General features: G+C 43.5%; 1 protein-coding gene across 1 annotated transcript in view; it reads right to left on the reverse strand.

Moving 5' to 3' along the window:
- The window catches only part of PKD1L3 (polycystin 1 like 3, transient receptor potential channel interacting), a 78351-nt gene that overhangs the window by 52518 nt on the left and 2141 nt on the right, over positions 1-23692 (reverse strand). The window contains exons 3-11 of the mRNA XM_055366438.2: positions 19062-19178; positions 16125-16174; positions 12071-12319; positions 9879-10010; positions 7913-8093; positions 5881-6004; positions 5660-5786; positions 4172-4300; positions 3146-3377 (exon numbers count right to left, since the gene is read on the reverse strand). Coding sequence (XP_055222413.2) covers positions 3146-3377; positions 4172-4300; positions 5660-5786; positions 5881-6004; positions 7913-8093; positions 9879-10010; positions 12071-12319; positions 16125-16174; positions 19062-19178 — 1341 coding nt within the window. The remainder of the gene's footprint in view (positions 1-3145; positions 3378-4171; positions 4301-5659; positions 5787-5880; positions 6005-7912; positions 8094-9878; positions 10011-12070; positions 12320-16124; positions 16175-19061; positions 19179-23692) is intronic.

A 23692-nucleotide genomic window follows, 5' to 3' on the forward strand; every position in this document is an offset into this window, starting at 1 on the left:
ATAGAAGACTAAGGTAACAAAAGAAACCCCAGGGTGAAGCAAAGACAGAGATAGGGTGGCTTCAGGAACAAAGCCCAGGACTGCACGCTAGGGACCGGAGGTCGGGCCTGGCTCTGTCACCAGCTGGCTGGAAGGGGCTAAGGTGAGTCATCCCGTCTTTCTGGGCCTCAGCTTTCTCATCTTTCAAATAGTCCTGTCTCTCAAAAAAAGGTTCCTTCCAGCTCTGAATGACGTATCATTGCCAAGATCACCAAGAAAAACTGAGTGCATGGCCAGGCGCAGTGGCTCAGGCCTATAATCCAAGCACTTTGGGAGGTTAAGGCAGGAGGATTATTTGAGCCCAGGAGTTTGAGACCTAGCTTGGCGAACATGGCAAAACCCTGTCTCTACTAAAAACACAAAAAATTAGCCAGGCATGGTGGCATACGCGCCTGCAGTCCCAGCTGCTTGGGAGGCTGAGGCATGAGAATCGCTTGAGCCCAGGAGGCGGAGGCTGCAGTGAGTGGAGATCGCACCACTGCGCTCCACCCTGGGCAACACAGTGAGACTCTGTCTCAAAACAAAAACAGAAACAAAACTGAGTACACCTTTGGAATTGGGAAAGGGCCCGTTGGTAATTTCCACAGATTCTGTAGTGGGCAGCCTGGTAGTGAGCATTGCTGCCTCGGGGACTTTGCCTAAAAGCAAGAACTTAAAAGTGATTGTTCCTGTGTGAACGAGGCCCATGCGAGAGCCAGAGAAAGTTCTTTCCAATATGGAAGGTGGTCATGACGGGAGACTGTAGCATGCTTTCTCCATTCAGATTTTTCCCAACGTAAAAATAAATACAAAAGTGTAGCTCTTATTAAGACTTTTCAGTACTATATTTAAAGTTGATACCCACAGAGCATGTTTTGATCAAGTATATCTGGGCACTATTTATGTATATCAGGAATTTTTATTTTTTAGAGACAGTGTCTTGCTCTGTCACCCAGGCTGGAGTGCAGTGGTATCATCGAAACTCATTGCAGCTTTGAACTTCTTGGCTCAAGCAATCCTCTTGCCTCAGCCTTCCAAGTAGCTACGACTACAGGTGCACGCCACCATGCCCTGCTAAATTTTTTTTTTTTTTTTTGTGGAGACAGAGTCTCGCTCTGTTGCCCAGGCTGGTCTCAAATTCCTGGGCTCAAGTGATCCTCCTGCCTTGGCCTCTCAAGTGCTGGCGTTACAGGGGTGAACCACTACACCAGGCCAGACATTTTTAACTTTAATGTTATGTCTCAGAAATTCTTAACTTTTCTAAACTACAATACATTCATTCTGATTTTATACCAAGGCATACTGAGATATCGTCAGGCCTTTCTTCCTCAAATCTAAGATTAGAAATAAAATTGAAATACATAGGACATATTTCATATATAGTCATCTACAATATATAAATGTGAAGTATATGTAACTCATGGTGCTGTGAGCCTTACTTCTGCTGTGGGTCTCAACATGTTATTATGAAAATCTTCAACCATACAAAGAGAATTTTACAGGGAATAACCATATAACCATTAACTAGATTCTACAATTAACATCCTACTAAATCTGCTTCCTTACATACATATCCTTATCCATCCTATAATCAATCTTTAAAAAAAATGATTTTATGGTCACATGTGTCTACACATGTGGTAAAATCACATAGGACTCAATACACACACATACAGAAATGTGCTTGTAAAGCTGGTGAAATCGGAATAAAATCAGTGATTGTATTAATGTTATTTTCTGGTTGTGATATACTCTAGTTATGCAAGATACTGCCACTCAGAGAAACTGGATGAGAGGTATACAAGCTGTTTATTTATTTATTTATTTATTTATTTTGAGGCAGGGTCTCTGTCACCCAGGCTGGACAGCAGTGGCACAATCTCAGCTCACTGCAACCTCTGCCTCCTGGGTTCAAGTGATTCTCATGCCTCAGTCTCCCGAGTAGCTGGGATTACAGGTGTGCACCACCATGACCAGCTAATTTTTATAGTTTTAGGAGACATGGGGTTTCACCGTGTGGGCCAGCGTAGTCTCAAACTCTTGACCTAAGTTGATCCACCTGCCTCTGCCTCCCAAAGTGCTAGGATTACAGTGGGATTTCAGGCACGAGCCATTGAGTGCCCAGCCTGTCTTTTTTTTTTTTTTTTTTTTAAGACAGTCTTGCTCTGTAGCCTGGAGCGCAATGGTGCGATCTCGGCTCACGGCAACCTCTGCCTCCCAGGTTTAAGCAATTCTTCTGCCTCAGCCTCCCAAGTAGCTGGGATTACAGGTGCCCGCCACCACACCCATCTAATTTTTTGTATTTTTAGCAGAGATGGGGTTTCATCATGTGGACCAGGCTGGTCTCCAACTCCTGACCTCAGGTGATCCACCCGCCTCAGCCTCCCAAAGTGCTGGGGTTACAGGTATGAGCCACTGTGCCTGGCTTGTCTCTGTTATTTCTCATAACTGCATGAGAATCTACAATTATCTCAAAATGAAAATTTTTTTAAAAAAGAAAAAAAAGTGGCCACATGAAGTAGCTCATGTCTGTAATCCCAGCACTTCAGGAGGCTGAGACAGGAAGATTGCTTGAAGCTGGGAGTTCAAGACCAGCCTGGGCAACATGGCAAGACCCTGTCTCCACAATTTTTTTTTTTTTTTTTTTTTTGAGACAGAGTCTGGCTCTGTCTCCCAGGCTGGAGTGCAGTGGCACGATGTCGGCTCACTGCAAGCTCCATCTCCCAGGTTCACGCCACTTTCCTGCCTCAGCCTCCCAAATAGCTGGGACTACAGGCACCTGCCACCGCACCCGGCTAATTTTTTTGCATTTTTAGTAGAGACAGGGCTTCACTCTGTTAGCCAGGATGGTCTCGATCTCCTGACCTCGCGATCTGCCCGCCTTGGCCTCCCAAAGTGCTGGGATTATAGGTGCGAGCCACCGCGCCCGGCCCACAAAATTTTTTTTTTAAGAAATTAGCCAGACATGGTGGTGCACACTTGTAGTCCCAGCTACTTAAGAGGCTAAGGCAGGAGGATCCCTTGAGCCTGACAGTTTGAGGCAGCAGTCAACAATGATGGTGCCACTGCACTCCATCCTAGGCAAAAAGAAATCAAAGTAAGTTTCTGACAGCTGATTGAGTTTTACCTTTTTGCCACACCTTATCCTTTGGAAGGGTGATGTTCAGGTGGAAGTGAGTGCAGTTAGGCTGATACTGGAACCCCAGGTAGAGCGTCATTAAAAGGGGACTGTCAGGATCTATGCTCACTATCAGGGATTTCTCCAAGGAAGTCATGTTCACTGTGATTGTAAGCTGATGTGTGCTCATGTTGAGGCTGGTGGGATGGGTTTCCAAGCTAACATTTCTCCAGAGCATGATCTAGAATAAGAGACAGTTAATCATTATAATGGTCCATCCATTGATGTCTTTCAAAATCCTTTATATTGATAAGGTAAGGAAACGTCCTAGGTCTTCCTTTTTTTTTTTTTTTTTTTTGAGATGGGGTCTTGCTATGTTGGCCACGTTGGTCTTGAACTCCTGGTCTCAAGCAATCCTCCTGCTTCAGTCTCTCAAAATGCTAGGATTATAGGCATGAGCCACTGTGCCCAGCCAGGTCTTCCTCATTGGATGTTAGTAGCTAATACTGCTGGGGTTAAGGATAAGTACATAGTCCAAGACCTAAAACACTTCTTATTCTTCTTCTTATTTTTGAGACCAAGCATTACTCTGTCACCCAGGCTGGTGTGCAGCAGTGTGATCTCAGCTCACTGCAAACTCCACCTCCTGGATTCAAGCTATTCTCCTGCCTCAGCCTCCAGAGTAGCTGGGATAACAGCCACCCAGTGCCATGCCAGTTAATTTTTGTATTTTCAGTAGAGATGGGGTTTCACCATGTTGGCCAGGCTGGTCTCGAACTCCTGACTTCAAGTGATCTGCCTGCCTCAGCCTCCCAAAGTGCTGGGATTACAGGCATGAGCCACTGCGCCCGGCCCTTTAAAACACTTTTTCTAAGGATAAGGTGTATCTCTTTGTAAAAGTTCCTAAGATGTTAATAACAAAACAATGGCACTGCCATCAATCTAACATAATTCCCTTTAAGTTGTTGCATCCTTCCATCCTGTTCCAGAATATCCCATTCTCTTCTATTTTATTCCCTAAGAATCAGTTCCTACCTCAATGTCCTCCATTAAATCATGGACTTGGAGCAATTTACGATTAGCGCTTAGTAACACACTTCCAATGCTTCCAACAATGTTTCTGTTGTCCAAATCCTTGAAGGGATTGAAAGCTAGTCCTGTTATCTAAAGACAAAGAGAAGCCCAGTTTTATCCATTGCTGAAATATTTTTAAGTGACCCCACTAGAAAGATATATCATCTATACATATGTATATACGTGTGTGCATGTGTGTGTATATATATATATAAATTTTTTTTTGTTTTTTTGTTTTTGAGAAAGAGTCACACTCTGTCAATCAGGCTGGAGTGCAGTGGCGCAACCTCGGCTCACTGCAATCTTCACCTCCCAGGTTCAAGCGATTCTCCTGCCTCAGCCTCCCAAGCAGCTGGGACTACAGGTGCACACCACCATGCCTGGCTAATTTTTGTATTTTTAGTAGAGACAGGGTTTCGCTATGTTGGCCAGGCTGGTCTCGAACTCCTGGCTTCAAGTAATCCACCTGCCTCAGCCTCCCAAAGTGTTGAGATTACAGGCTTGAGCTATCATGCCCAGCCGGATATCATATATTAAATACTGGGATGTGCCCCCTACTAATACCGCAAATGAAATAACATTCCCCATTTATAACCTCTATGAGAAACAGTAAATTAAAGATGAATTATACTTGGGATCCCCAGAATTATTATTTTTAATCTTTATATCTAGAGGATTCTATTTTACTAGGAAGTAACTGTTCTGCTCTTCAGGATAAGGCAACAATGCTACTTGTATTTGTCAGGTAACTGCTGAAAGGAATACAATATATTGATATGACTGGGTTGGTATAGTGAGTCAACAATTATTTAGATAGTCTCAGCTTTTTGTAAATAGTGCAGAGGCCGGGCATGGTGGCTCACATCTGTAATCCCAGCACTATGGGAGGCTCAGGTGGGTGAATCACTTGAGGTCCGTAGTTTGAGACCAGTCTGGCCAAAATGGTGAAACCCCGCCTCTACTAAAAATACAAAAATTAGCCAGGCATGGTGGCCCATGCCTGTAATCCCAGCTACTTGGGAGGCTGAGGCAGGGGAATCGCTTGAACCTGGGAGGCAGAGGTTGCAGTGAGCAGAGATCACACTACTGCACTCCAGCCTGGGTGACAGATTGAGACTCCATCTCAACAAAACAAAACAAAACAAAACAAAACAAAAAAACAAAAAACACAACAACAAAAAACAAACTGCAGAGTTGAAATCAATTCAAATTACAACACAGAAATTTAGTTAAATCCAGAAATCTGTTTAATGTTCCCAACTTCTACAGTGGATCATTTTTAAGAGGCCTCTATCCCTGCCAGTGTAAAATAAAAACGAATGCTACATAAACTCTCTCATCTGATCTGGTCTGTTGAGCTTACATTTCATGATACATTACTTTCACCCAAATGCCTACATGGCCATCAGATCCCATTTTCATTCTGATCACAATCAATTTCACACTCACTTGGACATTAACTCCTGGATGTTTATTCAAGAGCTCCTTCAAAGCTAAAGCCGACGGAAAGCCTAGCCTCACAGGGGCTGGGTGACCCAGAGTGTAAGAGCTCAGCGGTAAAGTTGATATGTTTTGTCTAATGAGAAAAGTTAAAATGGAAGTCAATTTTTGTGTGTCCTCTGAAAGTGAAAAACACAGTGAAACTCTCCCCGTTCCTTCTTCCCATTAACCTGCTCAGCAGCAGAGTAGCAATGGAAGAGGTCAAAGTCACTGAAGACTCGGGAGACTGGTTCTGCTCTAGAAATGCTTCCCCGATATTCCCAAACTCCACCAAGGACATTTCCAGGATGTCTTCTACCTGCATGGAGAGGAAAACAGTGTGTGACTTGTAAAACCTCAGTGTCTTATGTTAGTAAAATAATGTTTTGGAGAAGATTGGAAGGGGAATTTTCACAGTGTTGTAATGAAGGGTGGTATTCCTTAGAGAGGGCCTTGGAATCTCACAGAAAGTACTTGCAACCTGGCTAAAGACTTAGCATCCTTTGAACCAAACTAAGAGGGCTGGCCAAGGAAATATGCCTTTGCCCCATCATATAATTGCCCTAGACCTGCTCACGATAGAGTTTTTAAATGACAGCTTTATTGAGGTAACTTTCACATATACAATTCATCCACTCAGAGTATATAATTTAACGTTTTTTAGTATATTCACAGGGTTGTGCAACCATCACCACAATCTAATTTTAGGATTCATCCTCCCTAAAATAAACCTGGTGGCCGGGTGTGGTGGCTCACACCTGTAATCACAGCACTTTGGGAGGCTGAGGCAGGTGGATCACTTGAGGTCAAAAGTTTGAGACCTACCTGGCCGACATTGTGAAACCCTGTCTCTACTAAAAGTACCAAAAATTAGGCAGGCATGGTGGTGTGCGCCTGTAGTCTTAGCTACTTGGGAGGCTGAGGTGGAAGAATAGCTTAAACCCGGGAGGTGGAGGTTGCAGAGAGCCCAGATCACACCACTGCACTCCAGCCTGGGCAACAGAGCGAGACTCTGTCTCATAAAATAAAATAAACCTGGTACCCACTAGCAGTCACTCTCCATTCCCCCATCCCTAGTCCCTCTAGCTCTAGGCAACCACGAATCTACTTTATGTGTCTACGGATTTGCCTCTTTGGGACATTTCATATAAATGAATCACAACATACAGTCTTTTGTGATGGGCTTCTTTCACCTGGCATAATGTTTTCAAAGCTCATGTTGGAGCATGTACCAGGACTTCATTCCTTTTTGTTGCTGAATAATATCCCATTGTATGAATAGACCAGATGCTACTTAGCCATCCATTAGATCATAGATGTGTGGGTTATCTCCACTTTTTGGCTATTTAGCTATTAAACCATGCTGCTACAAACTTGAGTGTACAAGTTTCTGTATGGACATGTTTTCAACTCTCTTGGGTAGACACTAGGAGTAGAATTGCTAGGTTACATGGCAATTCTATTTTTTACATTTTAAGCAACTGATAAATTGTTTTCCAAAGTGGCTGCATCATTTTACAATCGAACAATGGATAGGGTGTCAAGTTCTCTGCATCCTTGCCAGTACTTGTTATTTTCTGTCTTTTTGGGTGTGAAGTGGTATCTCATTTTAGTTTTGATTTGCATTTCCCTAATGACCAATGCTGTTGAGCATCTTTTCATGTGAATAGCAAACATAACCTATTAAGTGTTTGCTTTATGCCAACACTTTCCTAAATTCTTTTTTTTTTGATGGAGTCTCGCTCTGTTGTCTGGGCTGTGTGCAGTGGCATGATCTCGATTCACTGCAACCTCTGCCTCCCAGGTTCAAGCGATTCTCCTGCCTCAGCCTCCTGAGTAGCTGGGATTACAGGCACGTGCCACAATGCCTGGCTCATTTTTGTATTTTTAGTAGAGATGCAGTTTCGCCATGTTGGCCAGGCTGGTCTTGAACTCCTGACCTCAGGTGATCTGCCTGCCTTGGCCTCCCAAAGTGCTGGGATTACAGGTGTGAGCCACTGGGTCCAGCCCCTAAGTCCTTTTCACTTGATTACAGCACTAGGGAGTCTTGGCTCGCTGGTGGGGTGGGGAGGGAGACCCTGGAGAAGGCTTGGCAGAGGAGTTTCTTCTGCAGCAGAAACTTCAGCAAGATTATCTTTAAAGGTGTGGGGAGAGGCTGTGATAAATGGACCTGTCAAGATTAAAATGCTTCTAAGCAGATCTGGCCACCTGCATATCTGGCACCTACTTGCTCAGTATCACGCTTGGATTCCAGCCAACTTCCTTCTCCAGCTTTGGTGACATTGTTGAAGGAATGAAAGGGGCAGACAGTCGCAGGAACGTTGAAGCCCAGACTGTTGTTGTTCTGAAATGTGATCCTGAGTAACTCCTCACTCAGGTAAATAAGGGAATTGATGAGATTAACCTGGGAGGATTAGAAAGCAAACATACACCCTTGAATTGTTTGCTTTTTTTTTTTTTTTGGTGACAGAGTTTCACTCTTGTTGCCCAGGCTGGAGTGCAATGGCGTGATATCGACTCACTGCAACCTCTGCCTCCTGGGTTCAAGCAATTCTCCTGCCTCAGCCTCCTGAGTAGCTAGGACTACAGGCATGAGCCACCATGCTCAGCTAATTTTGTATTTTTAGTAGAGACGGGGTTTCTCCATGTTGGTCAGGCTGGTCTTGAACTCCTGACCTCAGGTGATCTTCCTGCCTTGGCCTCCCAAAGTGCTGGGATTACAGGTGTGAGCCACCACGCCCGGCCTATGATTGCTTTTTAAAATTTTACTTTTAAGAGATGGGGTCTTGCTCTGTTGCCCAGGCTGGAGTGCAGTGGTATAATCATGCCTCACTGCAGCCTCTAACTTCTGGACTCAAGCAATCCTCCTTCCTCAGCCTCCCCAGTAGCTAGGACACAGGTGGGTACCACCACACCTAATTTTTAAAAATTTTTTGTAGAGACAGGGGCTCACTATGTTGCCCAGGCTGGTCTCAAACACCTGGCCCCAAGAGATCCTCCTGTCTTGGCCTCCCAAAGTGTTTAGATTACAGGCATGAGCCAAACACCTAGCACATGATTATTTTAAATTTGCATACTTCTTATTAGCAGCTTAATATTCTTTATACATTTCAAATGCATTTTATAAAAAAAAAGTTACAATTTGACAGGGAAGGAGAATATATTATTTCATATAACCTATAAGGGAGGATTCATATTTCATGTTATTCTGCCAAACTGACAATTCTTTTTGAGTGGTGAGTAGAACAAATATCCAATTAATACCACCAGACTAAAAAAAGGAATGAAGAAAAGACCAGTGCTGAGTTTTTTGTCTTTTTAATTTGAGACAGAGTGTGGCTCTGTCACCCAGGCTGGAGTGCAGTGGCAGAGTCTTGGCTCACTGCAACCTCCACCTTCCGGGCTCAAACCATCCTCCCATCTCAGCCTCCCAAGTAGCTGCAACTACAGGTGAGCACCACCACACCCAGTTAAGTTTTGTATTTTTGGTAGAGACAGGGTTTCACCATGTTGCCCAGGCTGGTCTCGAACTCTTGGGCTCAAGCTATCCGCCTGATTCGGCCTCCCAAAGTGCTGGGATTACAGGTGGGAGCCAATGTGTTCCACTGAATGCCGACAGACTTCTAACAAATGCATCAGCAAGGCAGTACAAGCTGATTCATCAACAAATGAACATAAACACAGTATATCCAAAAATGTCACTACTGATCAATTTAATTCATAACTTTCCAGATTTAAAGGTAAAAAAATATGCTTGCTAAAATTTAAATACAGTCTTTATAATGCCAAGCTTGGCATAAGGCACAATCTCCAGATTCTCTTTCTTATTTTTTTTTTTTGGAGACACAGTCTCTCAGCCACCCAGGCTGGAGTGGAGTGGCGGGATCTCGGCTCATTGCCTCTGCCTCCTGGGTTCAAGCGATTATTGTGCCTCAGCCTTTCAAGTAGCTGAGATTACAGGTGCCCGCCACCGAGCCCAGATAATTTTTGTTTTTTCAGTAGAGACGGGTTTTGCCATGTTGCCCAGTCAGGTCTTGAACTCCTGGCCTCATGTGATCCGCCCGCCTTGGCCTTCTAAAGTGCTGAGATTACAGGCGTGAGCCACCCCACCCAGCCTCCGATTCTCTTTTTCTGTTTTCCACTTTTCCCTCTCTCCTACCTTCTTACCTCCCAGTCACCCTCCACTTACCTGAGCTGGCTTAGAAAATCTTGGGGTTAAGGCTGTTAGTTTCTGGAGGAACTCACAAGCTTCCTGCAGTTTGTTATGAGCTTGCAAACCATGAACTGCTCTGCTGAAGTTCCCTGCTATCTCATCTATGACCTATTGGGAACAAAGAAGTTGTCAAAATTACTTATACAAAATTACTGTACTGTAGTAGTCGGGGAGATTATTTTCATCCAAGTTGACCTTGGGTAACATTATAAACCCTATGAACCACAGCTCTCTAAAACAGTGATTACTTTCAGAAGCTTTTCTGCGACTGGACAGAATTTATTTCTACTTCTTCCACATGATAGAGAAAATGAATAACGAGATTATATAATGATTGCTCCAAGGGCAAATGAGTCTGGAAATAAGATTTATAGCAGTAACTTCAAGTCTTAAGGCCATGAAGATGAGGGAAACTTGGAAATCAAAAAGCCAAAACCAAACTTTTCTATTCAGAAGTATGTTTTCCTCTCAGGCTTCCCTGTGTGTGTGTTTCCCTCCATTCAAGTATTCGTATTTAAGGCTGTGCATGATGGCTCACGCCTGTAATCCCAGCACTTTGGGAGGCTAAGGCAGGCAGATCACTTGAGGTCAGGAGTTCAAGAGCAACCTGGCCTACATAGCAAAACCCTGTCTCTACTAAAAATACAAAAATTAAGCAGGCTTGGTGGTGTATACCTGTAGTCCCAGCTACTCGGGAGGCTGAGGCAGGAGAATCTCTTGAACCCAGGAGGCAGAGGTTGCAGTGAGCCGAGATTGCGCCACTGCACTCCAGCCTGTGTGACAGATCGAGAATCTGTCTCAAAAAAAGAGTTCATATTCAAGAGGTAATGACTTAAAATGACTCATAGCAAGAGGTGGGAAGCAGAAAACCTCCCTGCCCTAAGAAACAAACTGAGCAAATGGCCGCGGTCCCAAAGCTTAAGTGGCTACTGCACTTGAACTCGAAGTCCAACCCTGAGACAATCACCATTAATGCCAACTACATGGTCCATTTCTGGAGAACAGCTCACTCACAGCCTAATTCAACCACATATTCAAGAAATCTTGATTAAATGCTGACATTGCTAAATCCTCTTAATATTTCTAATAATTTATTATAGATTCTTTTAGATATTCTGTACTTCAGGATTTCCAAGAAAAACAAAAACAAAAATAAAAATCTTTGTTTAAACTCCTGTAGGTCAGTTTCTCCCCCAAATAGAACACCGAATTTCCATTACCATTGCAAGCAGATCCAGAGTGAACAGGATTATGTTTTAGCAGTGAAATGTTCAACTGCATATAAACAGGGCTCGTTTGAGTTTAGGGAAAAAAAAGCATGAGGGAAGCAGGATTATTTTCTTCAGTCAATACTGTCAAAGGAGCTTTGCCTTTTTTTTTTTTTGAGAGAGTTTTGTTCTGTTGCCCAGCCTACAGTATACAGTGGCACAATCATGGCTCACTGCAGTCTGGACCTCCCAGGCTCAAGCGACCCTCCCACCTCAGCCCCTGCCCGGCCACCCCCAAGTAGCTGGGACTACAGGCACATGCCACCACACCTGGCTAATTTTTTTTTGAAGTTTAATAGAGAAAAGGTCTCATAACGTTGCCTAAGCTGGTCTCAAACTCAGGCTTAAGTGATCCTCCACCTCGGCCTCCCAAAGTGCTGGAATTACAGGCGTGAGCCACTGTGCCTGGCTAATTTTTTTGAACTTTAGTAGAGAAAGGCGTTGCTACGTTGCCCAGTCTGGTCTAAAACTCCTGGGCTCAAGTGATCCTCTCACCTTGGCCTCCCAAATGCTGGGATTATAGGCATGACTCAGTGAGCCTGGCTGCCTTGTCCATGTTTTTGGGAGGAAGGAAACAAGGCGGAGAGAGGGGACAGTGAGTAGGAGGAATTGTCTAGAGGTTTGCTGCTGCTGAAAAAGCAGGGTAGGTGAACAGAACTTCTTCCCCATCTGAAGCACTAAATACAATAGCATTAAATAGTGTCATTAATGAAACGTTGGGCTGCATATGTGCTGTCAAATTGGCTGTTTCCATGGACTTGTTTAGTTTTTGTTTTGGATTGGCATATGTGCTGGTCTGTCAGGCCTTCTTAGGTGTAGTTCTGCAGGGAGGCAAATGGGTGAACCAAGTACTTTTTGGGGGTCACAAAGCTACCTGTGACTTGAATTTCCCATGTTTACCTGACCAGATGCCTTCTGCAATGACACTTGTAGATAAGAGGTAAAGGTATTCGGATGAGCTTCTTCCTTTGGGCTTGAAGTTGTTTCTGCCAGAGATTGCCCAGCATGCATGACAGACACGGGCGTGGTGAGCTGTGTTATCACAGGGAGAGGCTGGCTGCTGGGTTCAGATGCGGCTGATGTTACCTGTGATGTGATACTTGGTAGTACTGAAGGAAACAGGCTGATGGGATGACACAGGGTCTTGGACTAAAAGATAAAAATATGTAAAGGAAAAGACTGAATCTGATTTTACCATTTAATAATCAAGGCAGCATTTCCCCAAATACTCTGAAACTCTGTCCTATGAGATGCTAATAGGCATTTCTGTTAAAAAAAATTCTGTGCTCAAACAGAATTTTGAAATTTCAAGAAAGCTGCATATTACTTGAGATTCATGATTTATATTAGTGTATTTACTATCATTCAATAAATTCTTAAACATTTATAAGTTGCTAAGAATGTTCTAGAGAACTGAATATGGCAATGAGCAAAAGGAGCCAAGTTCCTGCGCTTGTCGAGCCTCTGTGTTAGTGGTAGAGGCAGAAAAATTAATTATGTCACGTATTAAATAAGTGCTATGAAGAAAACAATAATGCTAGGCAGAGAGAAAGTGCATGTCATGGAGGATGTTCAGTGGTAAGGAGAGGATTTTTTTTTTTTTTTTTTTTTTTTTTGAGACAGAGTCTCACTCTGTCGCCCAGGCTGGAGTGCAGTGGCACGATCTCGGCTCACTGCAGCCTCCGTCTCTTGGGTTCAAGTGATTCTCCTGCCTCAGCCTCCTGAGTAGCTGGGATTACAGGCGTGCACCACCATGCCCGGCTAATTTTTGTATGTTTAGTAGAGATGGGGTTTCACCATGTTGGCCAGGATGGTCTCGATCTCCTGAGCTTGTGATCCACCTACCTTGGCCTCCCAATGCTAGGATTACAGGTGTGAGCCACTGCACCCGGCTGAGGAGAGGATTTCTTGAGACTGGTTGTCACTCTGTTGCCCAGGCTGGAGTACAGTGGCACAATCATGGCTCCCTGTAGCCTTGACCTCCTGGGTTCAGGTGATCCTCCTGCCTCAGCCTCCCAAGTAGCTGGGACTACAGGCACACACCACCATGCCTGGCTACTTTTGAGATGGAGTCTTGCTGCTACCCAGGCTGGAGTGCAGTGGCGCCACCTCTGCTCACTGCAGCCTCCTCTTCCCGGTTCAAGCAATTCTCTTGGCTGAGCCTCCTGAATGGCTGGGACTACAGGAGCACATCACCACACCCGGCTAATTTTTGTATTTTTAGTAGAGACAGGGTTTCACCTCCACGTTGCCCAGGCTGGTCTCAAACTCCTGACCTCAAGTGATCTGCCACCTCGGCCTCCCAAAGTGCTGGGATTACAGGTGTGAGCCACTGCACCCGGCCTTTTTTCACTTTTTTAGACAGGATTTCACTACGTTGCCCAGGCTGGTCTTGAACTCCTAGCTTAAGTCATCCTCCTGCCTCAGCATCCCAGAGTGCTGAGATTACAGGCATGAGGCACTGTGTCTGATGGAGGGACATTTTTGCTGAGTTGAATAAAGGGAGAGAGAGAGAGCTCTGCCCATATGTTAGTGACGGCATGTGAGGAGTGCAAAGGCTCCCAAGCCCACAGCCGGCTAGCTCTGAGGAAGACCAAGGAAGCTGGAGGAGCGATGGTGGCAGGAGGGGGATCAACAAGATCCCAGGGCCGGGGGAGTGTCATATATCAGGCAGTTGAAGGGAATGCAGATGTTATTTTTAATGAGGCAGGAAGACAAAGGGCTTTGCAGAACAGTGGCATGATTTCACTTCTGTTTTAACAGATCCTTCTGTGTTTTAAATGATCTGTTGAAAAGTGTCAGAAAAAGGGGCAAGAGTAGAAGCAGATCAGTAGGAGGCCAAGGTAAAAGTTCATTTTTTAGGTTTTTCTGTTTTTGTCTTTGTTTTTGTTTTGAGACTGTGTCTCCTGTCACCCAGGCTGGAGTTCAGTGGTGCCATCTTGGCTCACCGCAACCTCCACCTCCCAGGTTCAAGCAATTCTTCTGCCTCAGCCTCCCGAGTAGCTGGGATTATGGGCACCCACCATCACACCCGGCTAATTTTCATATTTTTAGTAGAGACGGGGTTTAGCCATGTTGGCCTGGCTGGCCTCGAAATCCTGGCCTCAAGTGATCCACCCACCTTGGCCTCCGAAAGTACGGGGACTGCAGGCATAAGCCACCGCACCCAGCCAGCAAATGTGAAAGTTCAGATGGGAGATGGTGACTTGGACCGTGTGGTGATCGTGGTGACGATGGTGAGAAGGGGTTAGATTTGGGACCTGTGAAAGACTGCAAAGTCCTATAGTCAAAAGCCTTTGTCTTCTTCTCTTCTGGCAACATATTATAGGGGTGGCAAAACTCCACCTCCATTCTCTTAGGGCTCCAGCTGGGCCTGAGAATTAAACTAACATAAGATAAACAGGAGAAAAGCACACACATTTATTGAGTCCAAGTTTTATGTGGCACAGGAGCCCTCATAAAAAAGACTTGAAGCAGCAGTTAGAGTCCATCTCTCCTATGCTGAATTGGACAAAGAATAGTTGTGAAGAAGTGAAATTACGTGGGGAGGCTTAAAAGATAAGCGTTATCTTAACAAGTCCTGTGCAGAATTCTCCAGGTCTTGACTTCTCCTCCTGGAGGACAACAATGTTGCATATTTCACAAGACAATTTTACCTCCTGTTTTTAAGAAACGGTACCAAGGTCAGAGTGCTGTTTTTGCACCCGCCATTTTTCAAATGCCTTTAACTGAAATCATCAATATACCAGAGGGGCATATTTTTATCTCTTTCAATTTCAAGTGCTAGTGGTTGTTGCTCTGCAGAACACAGCGTGGGAAATACTGATTTGAGGGTTTTTTTTTTTTGAGACGGAGTCTCACTCTGTCCCCCAAGCTGGAGTGCAATGGCACAATCTTGGCCCACTGCAAACTCCGCCTCCTGGGTTCAAGCGATTCTCCTGCCTCAGCCTCCCAAGCAGCTGGGATTACAGGCGTGCCACCATGCCTGGCTAATTTTTATACTTTTAGTAGAGACAAGGTTTCACCATGTTGGCCAGGCTGGTCTTGAACTCCCGACCTCAGGTGATCCGCCCGCCTCGGCCTCCCAAAGTGCTGGGATTACGGGCGTGAGCCACCGTGCCCAGCCTCTGTTCTTTTATACTGTTAGAAACACTTATTTTTGCAGCGAGCATTGAGTCAAACAAATGCATATCTGTATTTAGGCATCAACTAAAGGGTTTCTACATAGGACACAAGGGCAAGAATGCTGAGAGATTTCTTGAAGGTGAAATTTTATAGATTATGTGGACAGTTTCTACCTTTATTATCCTTTCCCTTTCTGTTAGATGTTTATGTTTTATTGCATTGTATTTTTGTAAGATGCCACAAGTCCTTTTCGGAATGAAGCAGGGAATAAATACCCAACCAACAAACACTTGATAATTACATCAGCATGAAAGCCAGAAATAGAGGCTTTAAAAATTCCAAGTTTGGAGGTGGTGGCTCACACCTGTAATCCCAGCAGTTTGGGAGGCTGAGGCAGGTAAATTGCTTGAGGTCAGGAGTTTGAGACCAGCCTGGCCAACATAGCAAAACTCCATCTCTACTAAAAATACAAAAATTAGCCAGGTGTGGTGGCAAAGGCCTGTAATCCCAGCTACTTGGGAGGCTGAGGCAGGAGAATCACTTGAACCTGGGAGGTAGAGGTTGCAGTGAGCCAAGATGGATTGCACCATTGCACTCCAGCCTGGGTGACAAAGTGAGACCCTGTCTCCCCCACCAAAAAAAAAAAAAAAAAAAAATCCTTGAATGAAGTACCTATTAAATCCATTTTTTTTCTTGCACGTAAGTACTTTATTTTCCTTATTAGAAAACTATATTCAGAACACTCTAGAAGATAGAGCTCTGACCAATCTACTAGGTATGACAAAGAGATCAACATTTCACAATGTATGTTGTCAAGGGAAGCACTTACAAGATGAGCAGGAAGAGGATAGTGACATGTGGTTGGAAGATGACCAGGTCCTATAGAAAAAACAAAGACTAAGTTCAAGTAAAAGCCTAAGACAGAAATATTTGTTTTACTTGAGGACTTCTTATTCATGGCTAAAAATAATGCAAATTGTTTTACATAGAAAACCAAGGCCGGACATGGTAGCTCATGTCTGTAATCCCAGCACTTTGGGAGGCTGAGGCAGGCAGATCACTTGAGGTCAGGAGTTTGAGACCAGCCTGGCCAGTGTGGTGAAACCCCTATCTCTACTAAAAACATAATAATTAGCTGGGCGTGGTGGCGGATGCATATAATCCCAGCTACTCAGGAGGCTGAGGCAGGAGAATTGTTTGAACCTGGGAGGCAGAGGTTGCAGTGAGCCGAGATCGTGTCACTGCACTCTAGCCTGGTCAACAGAGCTAGATTCCACCCCCACCCCCCGCCGAAAGAAAATAAAGGTAAGGAAGGAAAAGACAAAATGGAACCTATGATGATCACTCAAGGACCTGGGAATGGAATCCAGAGGACTCCAAGGAAAGCACAGCCCTGAAAATTATCAACAGCAAAATCCAGAAAAAAAGTTCAGAAAGCTGTTAATACATCCTTAGTAAGAACATCCTTAATAGAACGAAAAAGGTTATTTCCCCAAATAAAAGGTCTCACATATTTATTACTGCATCAGCTTATGAGTGAAGAGCATAGAAACAAAGAGAAAAACTATTTTCCCAGTAAAAAATGCCTGAACGTATGGGACATTTTCAGCTTGAAAAGGTGAGACGACAGTGATTGATACAGGGATGACCTTGACTGATACAGCATAAGTATATGTGCCATCTTAACGTGCAGTTCCTTACAGACCCGGCATGCGTGTTCTCCAATGTCTCCTCTTGGAGTTGTACCTGATTTTATCACCGGTTTCATCCAAATCCACTGGGGAATAAGATGATTTTGCTTTCATTTCTTGGCCAGGAATCACATGATCCTGAAAGTCTTGTGAGAAGACATGGCAAGAAACCGAGTGAACCACACCCACCGTGATGATGGAGAAAGGTAGAGGTAACCAAACAAAATCCTAAGGATAAACCACTTGAAGCTAACATGCACCAGAATGAGGTAAATTAAAAGAAAAATAAACGATATCAAAGGATTTCAAGATGACAAAAAAAAATACTGTAGAAAAATTAAAATCCACATGGGAGGGAATACTGAGCAGATGTGGAAAAATTAGTCCCTGATATGGAAGATAAATGTAAGGTGCTCTCCTAACAACAAAAAGGGTGATAAATACGAAACCATTCTTTTTCATTTAAAGAGAGTACAGAAAAGACACAGAGGATAGGAAACAGCAATATGGCACGTAGATACCTGGTATTTCCTAAGGACAAAACCAGAACAAATGAAATAGAAGTGATACATACGTAGGATATTCTTGATTCAAGAAAGATGTGTATATGTAGCATCATGTTCTAAGCACAATTAGTGAAAAGTAACCTAGATACACACTGAGAAAATTTCTGAATTACAAAAAACTTTTACAAGCAATCTGATAGAGATTTTAAAAGGCTGCCTGGAGTGCGGTATGGCTCTAACAGCCTCTAACTCCTGGATTTAAACTATCCTCCTTCCTCAGCCTCCTGAGTAGCTGAGACTATAGGCATGGACCACCACATCTAATTTTTTTAATTTTTATTTTTAAAAGTTTTTTGTAGAGACAGAGACCCAGTATGTTGCCCAGGTTGGACTGGAACTCCTGGCCTCAAGCAGTCCTTCCAACTCAGCCTCCCACGGTGCTGGGATTACAGGAGTGAGCCACCGTATTACACCCAAGCCACACCTAGGATTACAGGTGTGAGCCAATGTCTGCTGAGGGGAGACCCAGCCCGCAAACTTTTTAAAGGACCGTATGTACATAAATATTAGGCATACTGCTTGTTAGGTAAATTGCCCCACAATAAGGCAGTCTACATTTTTCCCAATGAGGAGATTTTAAAAAGTATTCCTGGGGCAAGCTTGACAATATAAACTTAAAGGATATAGGTGAAATAGTCAAATGTCTATTTAATTCAGTAATTTAGTTTTACTATGACACTTAAAGCCACATGTTACATAACGTAATAATGGAAGCATTGCTCTCACTAAACTCACATTGCAGGACACAGCTTAAACATTTCAAATGTGTCTTTAACATCATTGCATTAATTATCATCAGAACAACTTTTGGATTTAACAGTTTTCCAAAATATGTCATCTTTACTTCCACCTAATGCTATCACTAAACATTTTCCTACAACTCACAAGTCCCCATTTACAAAGGATTGAGAAAAGCTGGATTTTACATTTGTTCTTTAAATATATATTCATGTCTCTAAATAAAACCTTCTAAATTGCTAAGTGATATTTAAAGGGTTTGTTGATCAGGACATCTAACACTTGCAGCTGTGAGGTCATACCCCGAAGAGTGATCACGAGATCCACTTTAAATTGATCTGTTTCACTTCTTTCTTTCAGTTGATCTCTGTAACCACCCATCCACTGATATTGATTGCCGTCATTTCAGGCTAATGCGTCCTTCCCAAATAGTACTTGTTTTTCAAAATTAAATAAACAAGTGATAACACCATAATTTGAAAGACTTTGCAAGAACTTTAAGACGACTACTTTGTTGATGAAAAATTTTGTGGGAATAAAACCTTCTCTTTTATTTGGGAATATATGAAAAGACGGCGGCCAAGGGCATATCAAGAAAACACATACATAAAATGAAGGCAAAGACTGCCATATTAAGATCAGACAGAATAGAATGCAACGAATATTGGGCACATGTTATAACACATTTCAGCATTAATTCAGTCTTGTGCATTCTTTTAGCAGAAATTGATTCCACGGATTTTTAAGGTTACTAGAGGAGTAACGCATTACCTGGGGGCATTTTGTCTCTTGCTATTGCAACTCCTCTTTTTGTCTTCTTGTGTCTCTGGTACAAATGAGAATTATTTCCATTTCTTTCATAATGGGCATCTCCGTCCAAAAAGTCACCTATTTGAAAGCCAATACACAAGTTAATTTATAGGTTATAGCTATGGCTACAAGTCTATAAAACCATCATTACATGCACGTATGTGATAATCAGGAAAACACAAATTAAAAATTCCTATCCAGTTTTTTAAGGACACTAAGAATTCTGCAGTAGCCCTTTTGCTCTGCTCACATTATGGTGTCCCACATTTCAAATTAAGTTCACTAGTTGGGTCAACACTGAGAAGTTCATTAACCCATTTATGCCTAGTGTTCCATTACTGGAACACTAGGCATGTGGAGTTATTTACATCCTACTGCTTAAGGTCATCGCCAGGGTCTGATTTTTCACCAAAAAAGTTTGCAACCTCCAGCATAAATGGAAAATTCCATACTAAGCGTAATATTCTCCTTTGTGTTCTGTAACTCTCATTGGTAGGGATAAAAGAGTTCAGAAGGTGAATGATAACATTCTTTTTTTGAGACAATTTTTGCTCTGTTGCCCAGGCTGGAATGCAATGGCACGATCTTGGCTCACTGCAATCTGCACCTTCTGGGTTCAAGTGATTCTCCTGCCTCAGCCTCCCGAGTAGCTGGGATTACAGGCACGTGCCACCACGCCTAATTTTTTATTTTTAGTAGAAACGAGGTTTCACCATGTTGGCCAGGCTGGTCTTGAACTCCTGACCTCAGGTAATCTGCCCGCCTTGGCCTCCCAAAGTGCTAGGATTACAGGTGTGAGCCACCATGCCCGTCTGGCAATAACATTCTTGAACATGCCTCCTTGCATACACGAGCAAGAGTTTCTCACACACACCATTGGACATGGCTAGAGAAAATCATATAACCACGATGACTATGGCTCAGCTTAAATTCGCTATCATGAAGCTCGAGCAGCCTGCCTTCATACTGCCTGGCAGTCATACTGTTTCCACTCTCCCAGGTGACTTCCACTTCCCTCTCTCTACTCAACCTCCAACACCTGGGAGCCTCCCTCAGTCTCATTCTCAGGTCAGGTGATAACCTTGCTTTCTAACTCAAGGGGAATATCAAAGCAATTTAGAGTCCTTCCATGACTCTGACCATCAAATCTAGCTGCCTACCAGCACCTGTACCTGTAGCGAGACAATGCCTTCTCTCATGCTGCTACAAATCTTCCTACTCCTACCCAAAGTGAATCCCTCTAGTTGTTTGGTAGCTCAGATTAAGTACATCATTCCTGCATGCTATTTCTTCTGCCTTAAAAAAAACCCAGCAACTTATATTAGCCTCATGAACTATTGCCCCAGCTGTTTCCTGCTCTTGAGCAAAATTACCTTAAAAATTGTCCAAACTTATTAGCTCCAATTCTTCTCCTCCCCTCTTTTTCCCTACATTTAGGGATTGCTTTTTACAATGTTGACAGGCTGGGTGCGGTGGCTCGTGCCTGTAATCCCAGCACTTTGGGAGGCCGAGGAAACTATATCACCTGAGGTCAGGAGTTCGAGACCAGCCTGGCCAGGATGGTGAAACCGCCGTCTCTACTAAAAATACAAAAATTAGCTGGGTGCCTGTAATCCCAGCTACTTGGGACGCTGAGGCAGGAGAATCACTTGAACCCAGGAGGTGGAGGTTGCAGTGAGCCAAGATCACGCCATTACACTCCAGCCTGGGCAACAAGAGTAAAACTCCATCTCAAGAAAAAAAAACAGTTGACTTAAATTTGTTTTATAATTGCTTTAGTCTGTTTTGCGCTGCTATAACAGACTACCACAAACAGGGTAATTTATAAAGAACAGAAATCTAATGCTCACAGTTCTGGAGGCTGGACGTCCAAGAAGAAGGCACTGGCACTTGGAGTTGGGGGAGGGCTGCAACCTCGTAAGGTGGAAAGGCTAGAGAAGCCCTACCTCTGCCAAGTCCTTTTATAAGGGCGCCTAATCCCATTCACAAGGGAGGAGCCCTGTAGGCCAACCCACCTCTTAAAGCCCCACGTCTTAATGCGATCACATTGGCAACACCTGTTTTGGAAGGGGCACATTCAAACCATAGCAATAATTATGGAAAACATTTAAAGAGTTCCAATGCCAAACTGTACAACCAGGTACATTTTGAAAGGTCTCATTTCCATCTTCATCCTTTCTGCCCTATTTTCTCTCTCCCTCATAGGTAACCATTTTCATTAGTTTTTGTTTCTCCTTCTGTTATATTTATACGTACGTGTATGTATACAGGCAAATATATATGTTCTGTACCTTTATTTTCCACTAAAAAAATACATCATAGAGATAACCCCACTGCAGAACATGGAGATTGTTGTTATTTGCTTTTTACAACCAGTTCCCTCTTGATGGGCATGTGGATTATTCCTACTTTTTTCTATCACAGAGAGCTACAATGAATAGCCTTACGTGTGCATCTTTTTGTACTTTTGCTGGTTTGACTTTGGGATAGATTCCTAGCAGTGGACACTGGGTCAAGGGTAGATGTATATGTAATTTTGCTAGATATTGCTGAATTCCCCTTTATTTATAAATATATACAGATTATATCTTACTGCATTCTCACTAGCAACTTATGAGAGTACCTATTTTCTTATGGCCTTGCCAACGGAATGTGTTGTTAAGTTTGTGGATTTATGCCAATCTGATAGATGGGAAAGGGTATCTCAGTTTATTTTTAATTTGCATTACTCTATTTTTTTGGCAAAAATACTGTGTAAGTGATGTGTATACTTACATCAGTGCATTTTTGTTTTTTTAAAAAATGTAACTTATTATTTTGAGATAATTGTATATTCACATGCCGATGTAAGAGAAAATGCAGAGAGATGCCTTTATCCAGTTTCCAAGGGTAACATCTTGCAAGGGTAACAACAGGATATGGACGCTGATACAGTCATGTCAAAATTTTTTTTCAATTGCCATAAGAATCCCTCACATTGACCCACCTCCACCCCTTTTTCTTTTTTTTTTTTCTTTTTCTTTTTTTTTTTTTTTTTTTTGAGACGGAGTCTTGCTCTGTCACCAGGCTGGAGTGCAGTGGCGCAATCTTGGCTGACTGCAACCTCCGCCTCCCGGTTCAAGCGATTCTCTTGCCTCAGCCTCCTGAGTACCTGGGACTACAGGTGCACACCACCACGCCCGGCTAATTTTTGTATTTTTAGTAGAGACTGGGGTTTCACCATGTTGGCCAGGATGGTCTCAATCTCTTTATCTCGTGATCCACCCGCCTTGGCCTCCCAAAGTGCTGGGATTACAGGCATGAGCCACTGTGCCTGGCCCACATTGTCCTTTTATAGCCATGCCTACTTCCTTCCTGCCCCCATGCCCTTCTTAGACCCCGACAACCACTAATCTGTTCTCCATTTCTATTATGTTATCATTTCAAGAATGCTCAATAAATGGCACCATAGAGTACGTAACATTTTGAGATTGGCTTTGTTCAGTTGGCACAATTCTCTGGAGATTGCTGTGTGTATCAATAGTTTGTTTCTTTTTATTACTGAATTGGACTCCATGGAATCCATTTCAACAACCAGAGGGATTCACTTTGGGTAGGAGTATGAAGGTTTGTAGCAGCATGAGAGAAGGCATTATCTCTCTACAGGTACAGGTGCTGGTAGGTGGGTAGATTTGGTGGTCCGAGCCTTGGACGGACTCCAAATTGCTTTGATTTTTTTTTTTTTCTCCTTGAGTTAGAAAGCGAGGTTATCACCTGACCTAAGAATGAGACTGAGGGAGGCTCCCAGTTGTTGGAGGTTAAGTAGAGAGAGGAAAGTGGGAAAGAGTCACCCGGGAGAGTGGAAACAGTATGACTGCCATGGCTAGACCACTGTGGTTTAACCATTCACCTGTTGACAGACATCTGAATTGTTTCCAGTTTTGCTCTGTTATGAATAAAGCTGCTATAAGCATCCATATACATATTTTTACGTGAGCACAGGTTTTCTCATTCTGCGATAAATGCCCAGCAATTGCTCGGTTGTATGGTAGTTGTTTTTTTTTTTTTAAGAAATCACCAAGGCCGGGCACGGTGGCTCATTCCTGTAATCCTAGCACTTTGAGAGGCTGAGGTGGGAGGATTGCTTGAGTCCAGGAGTTCGAGACCAGCCTGGACAACATAACAAGGCCCCCCCCCCCCGCCCCCGCGCCGGCCACCACTCCACCATCTCCACACAAAAAAATAAATAGGCTGGGCGCAGTGGCTCATGCCTGTAATCCCAACACTTTGGGAGGCCAAGGCAGGCAGATCATCTGAGGTTGGGAGTTCGAGACTGGCCTGACCAACATGGAGAAACCCCATCTCTACTAAAAATACAAAATTAGCCAGGCATGGTGGCCCATGCCTGTAATCCCAGCTACTTGGGAGGCTGAGGCAGGAGAATCACTGGAACCCGGGAGGCGGAGCTTGCGGTGAGCCGAGATTGTGCCATTGCACTCCAGCCTGGGCAACAGGAGCAAAACTCAGTCTTGGAAAAATAAATAAATAAATAAATAAATACAACAACTACACACACACAAATGCATACACACATACATACATGGCTTAATCCT

Source organism: Gorilla gorilla, chromosome 18, assembly GCF_029281585.2.
Source record: "Gorilla gorilla gorilla isolate KB3781 chromosome 18, NHGRI_mGorGor1-v2.1_pri, whole genome shotgun sequence".
Lineage (NCBI taxonomy): Eukaryota > Metazoa > Chordata > Mammalia > Primates > Hominidae > Gorilla > Gorilla gorilla.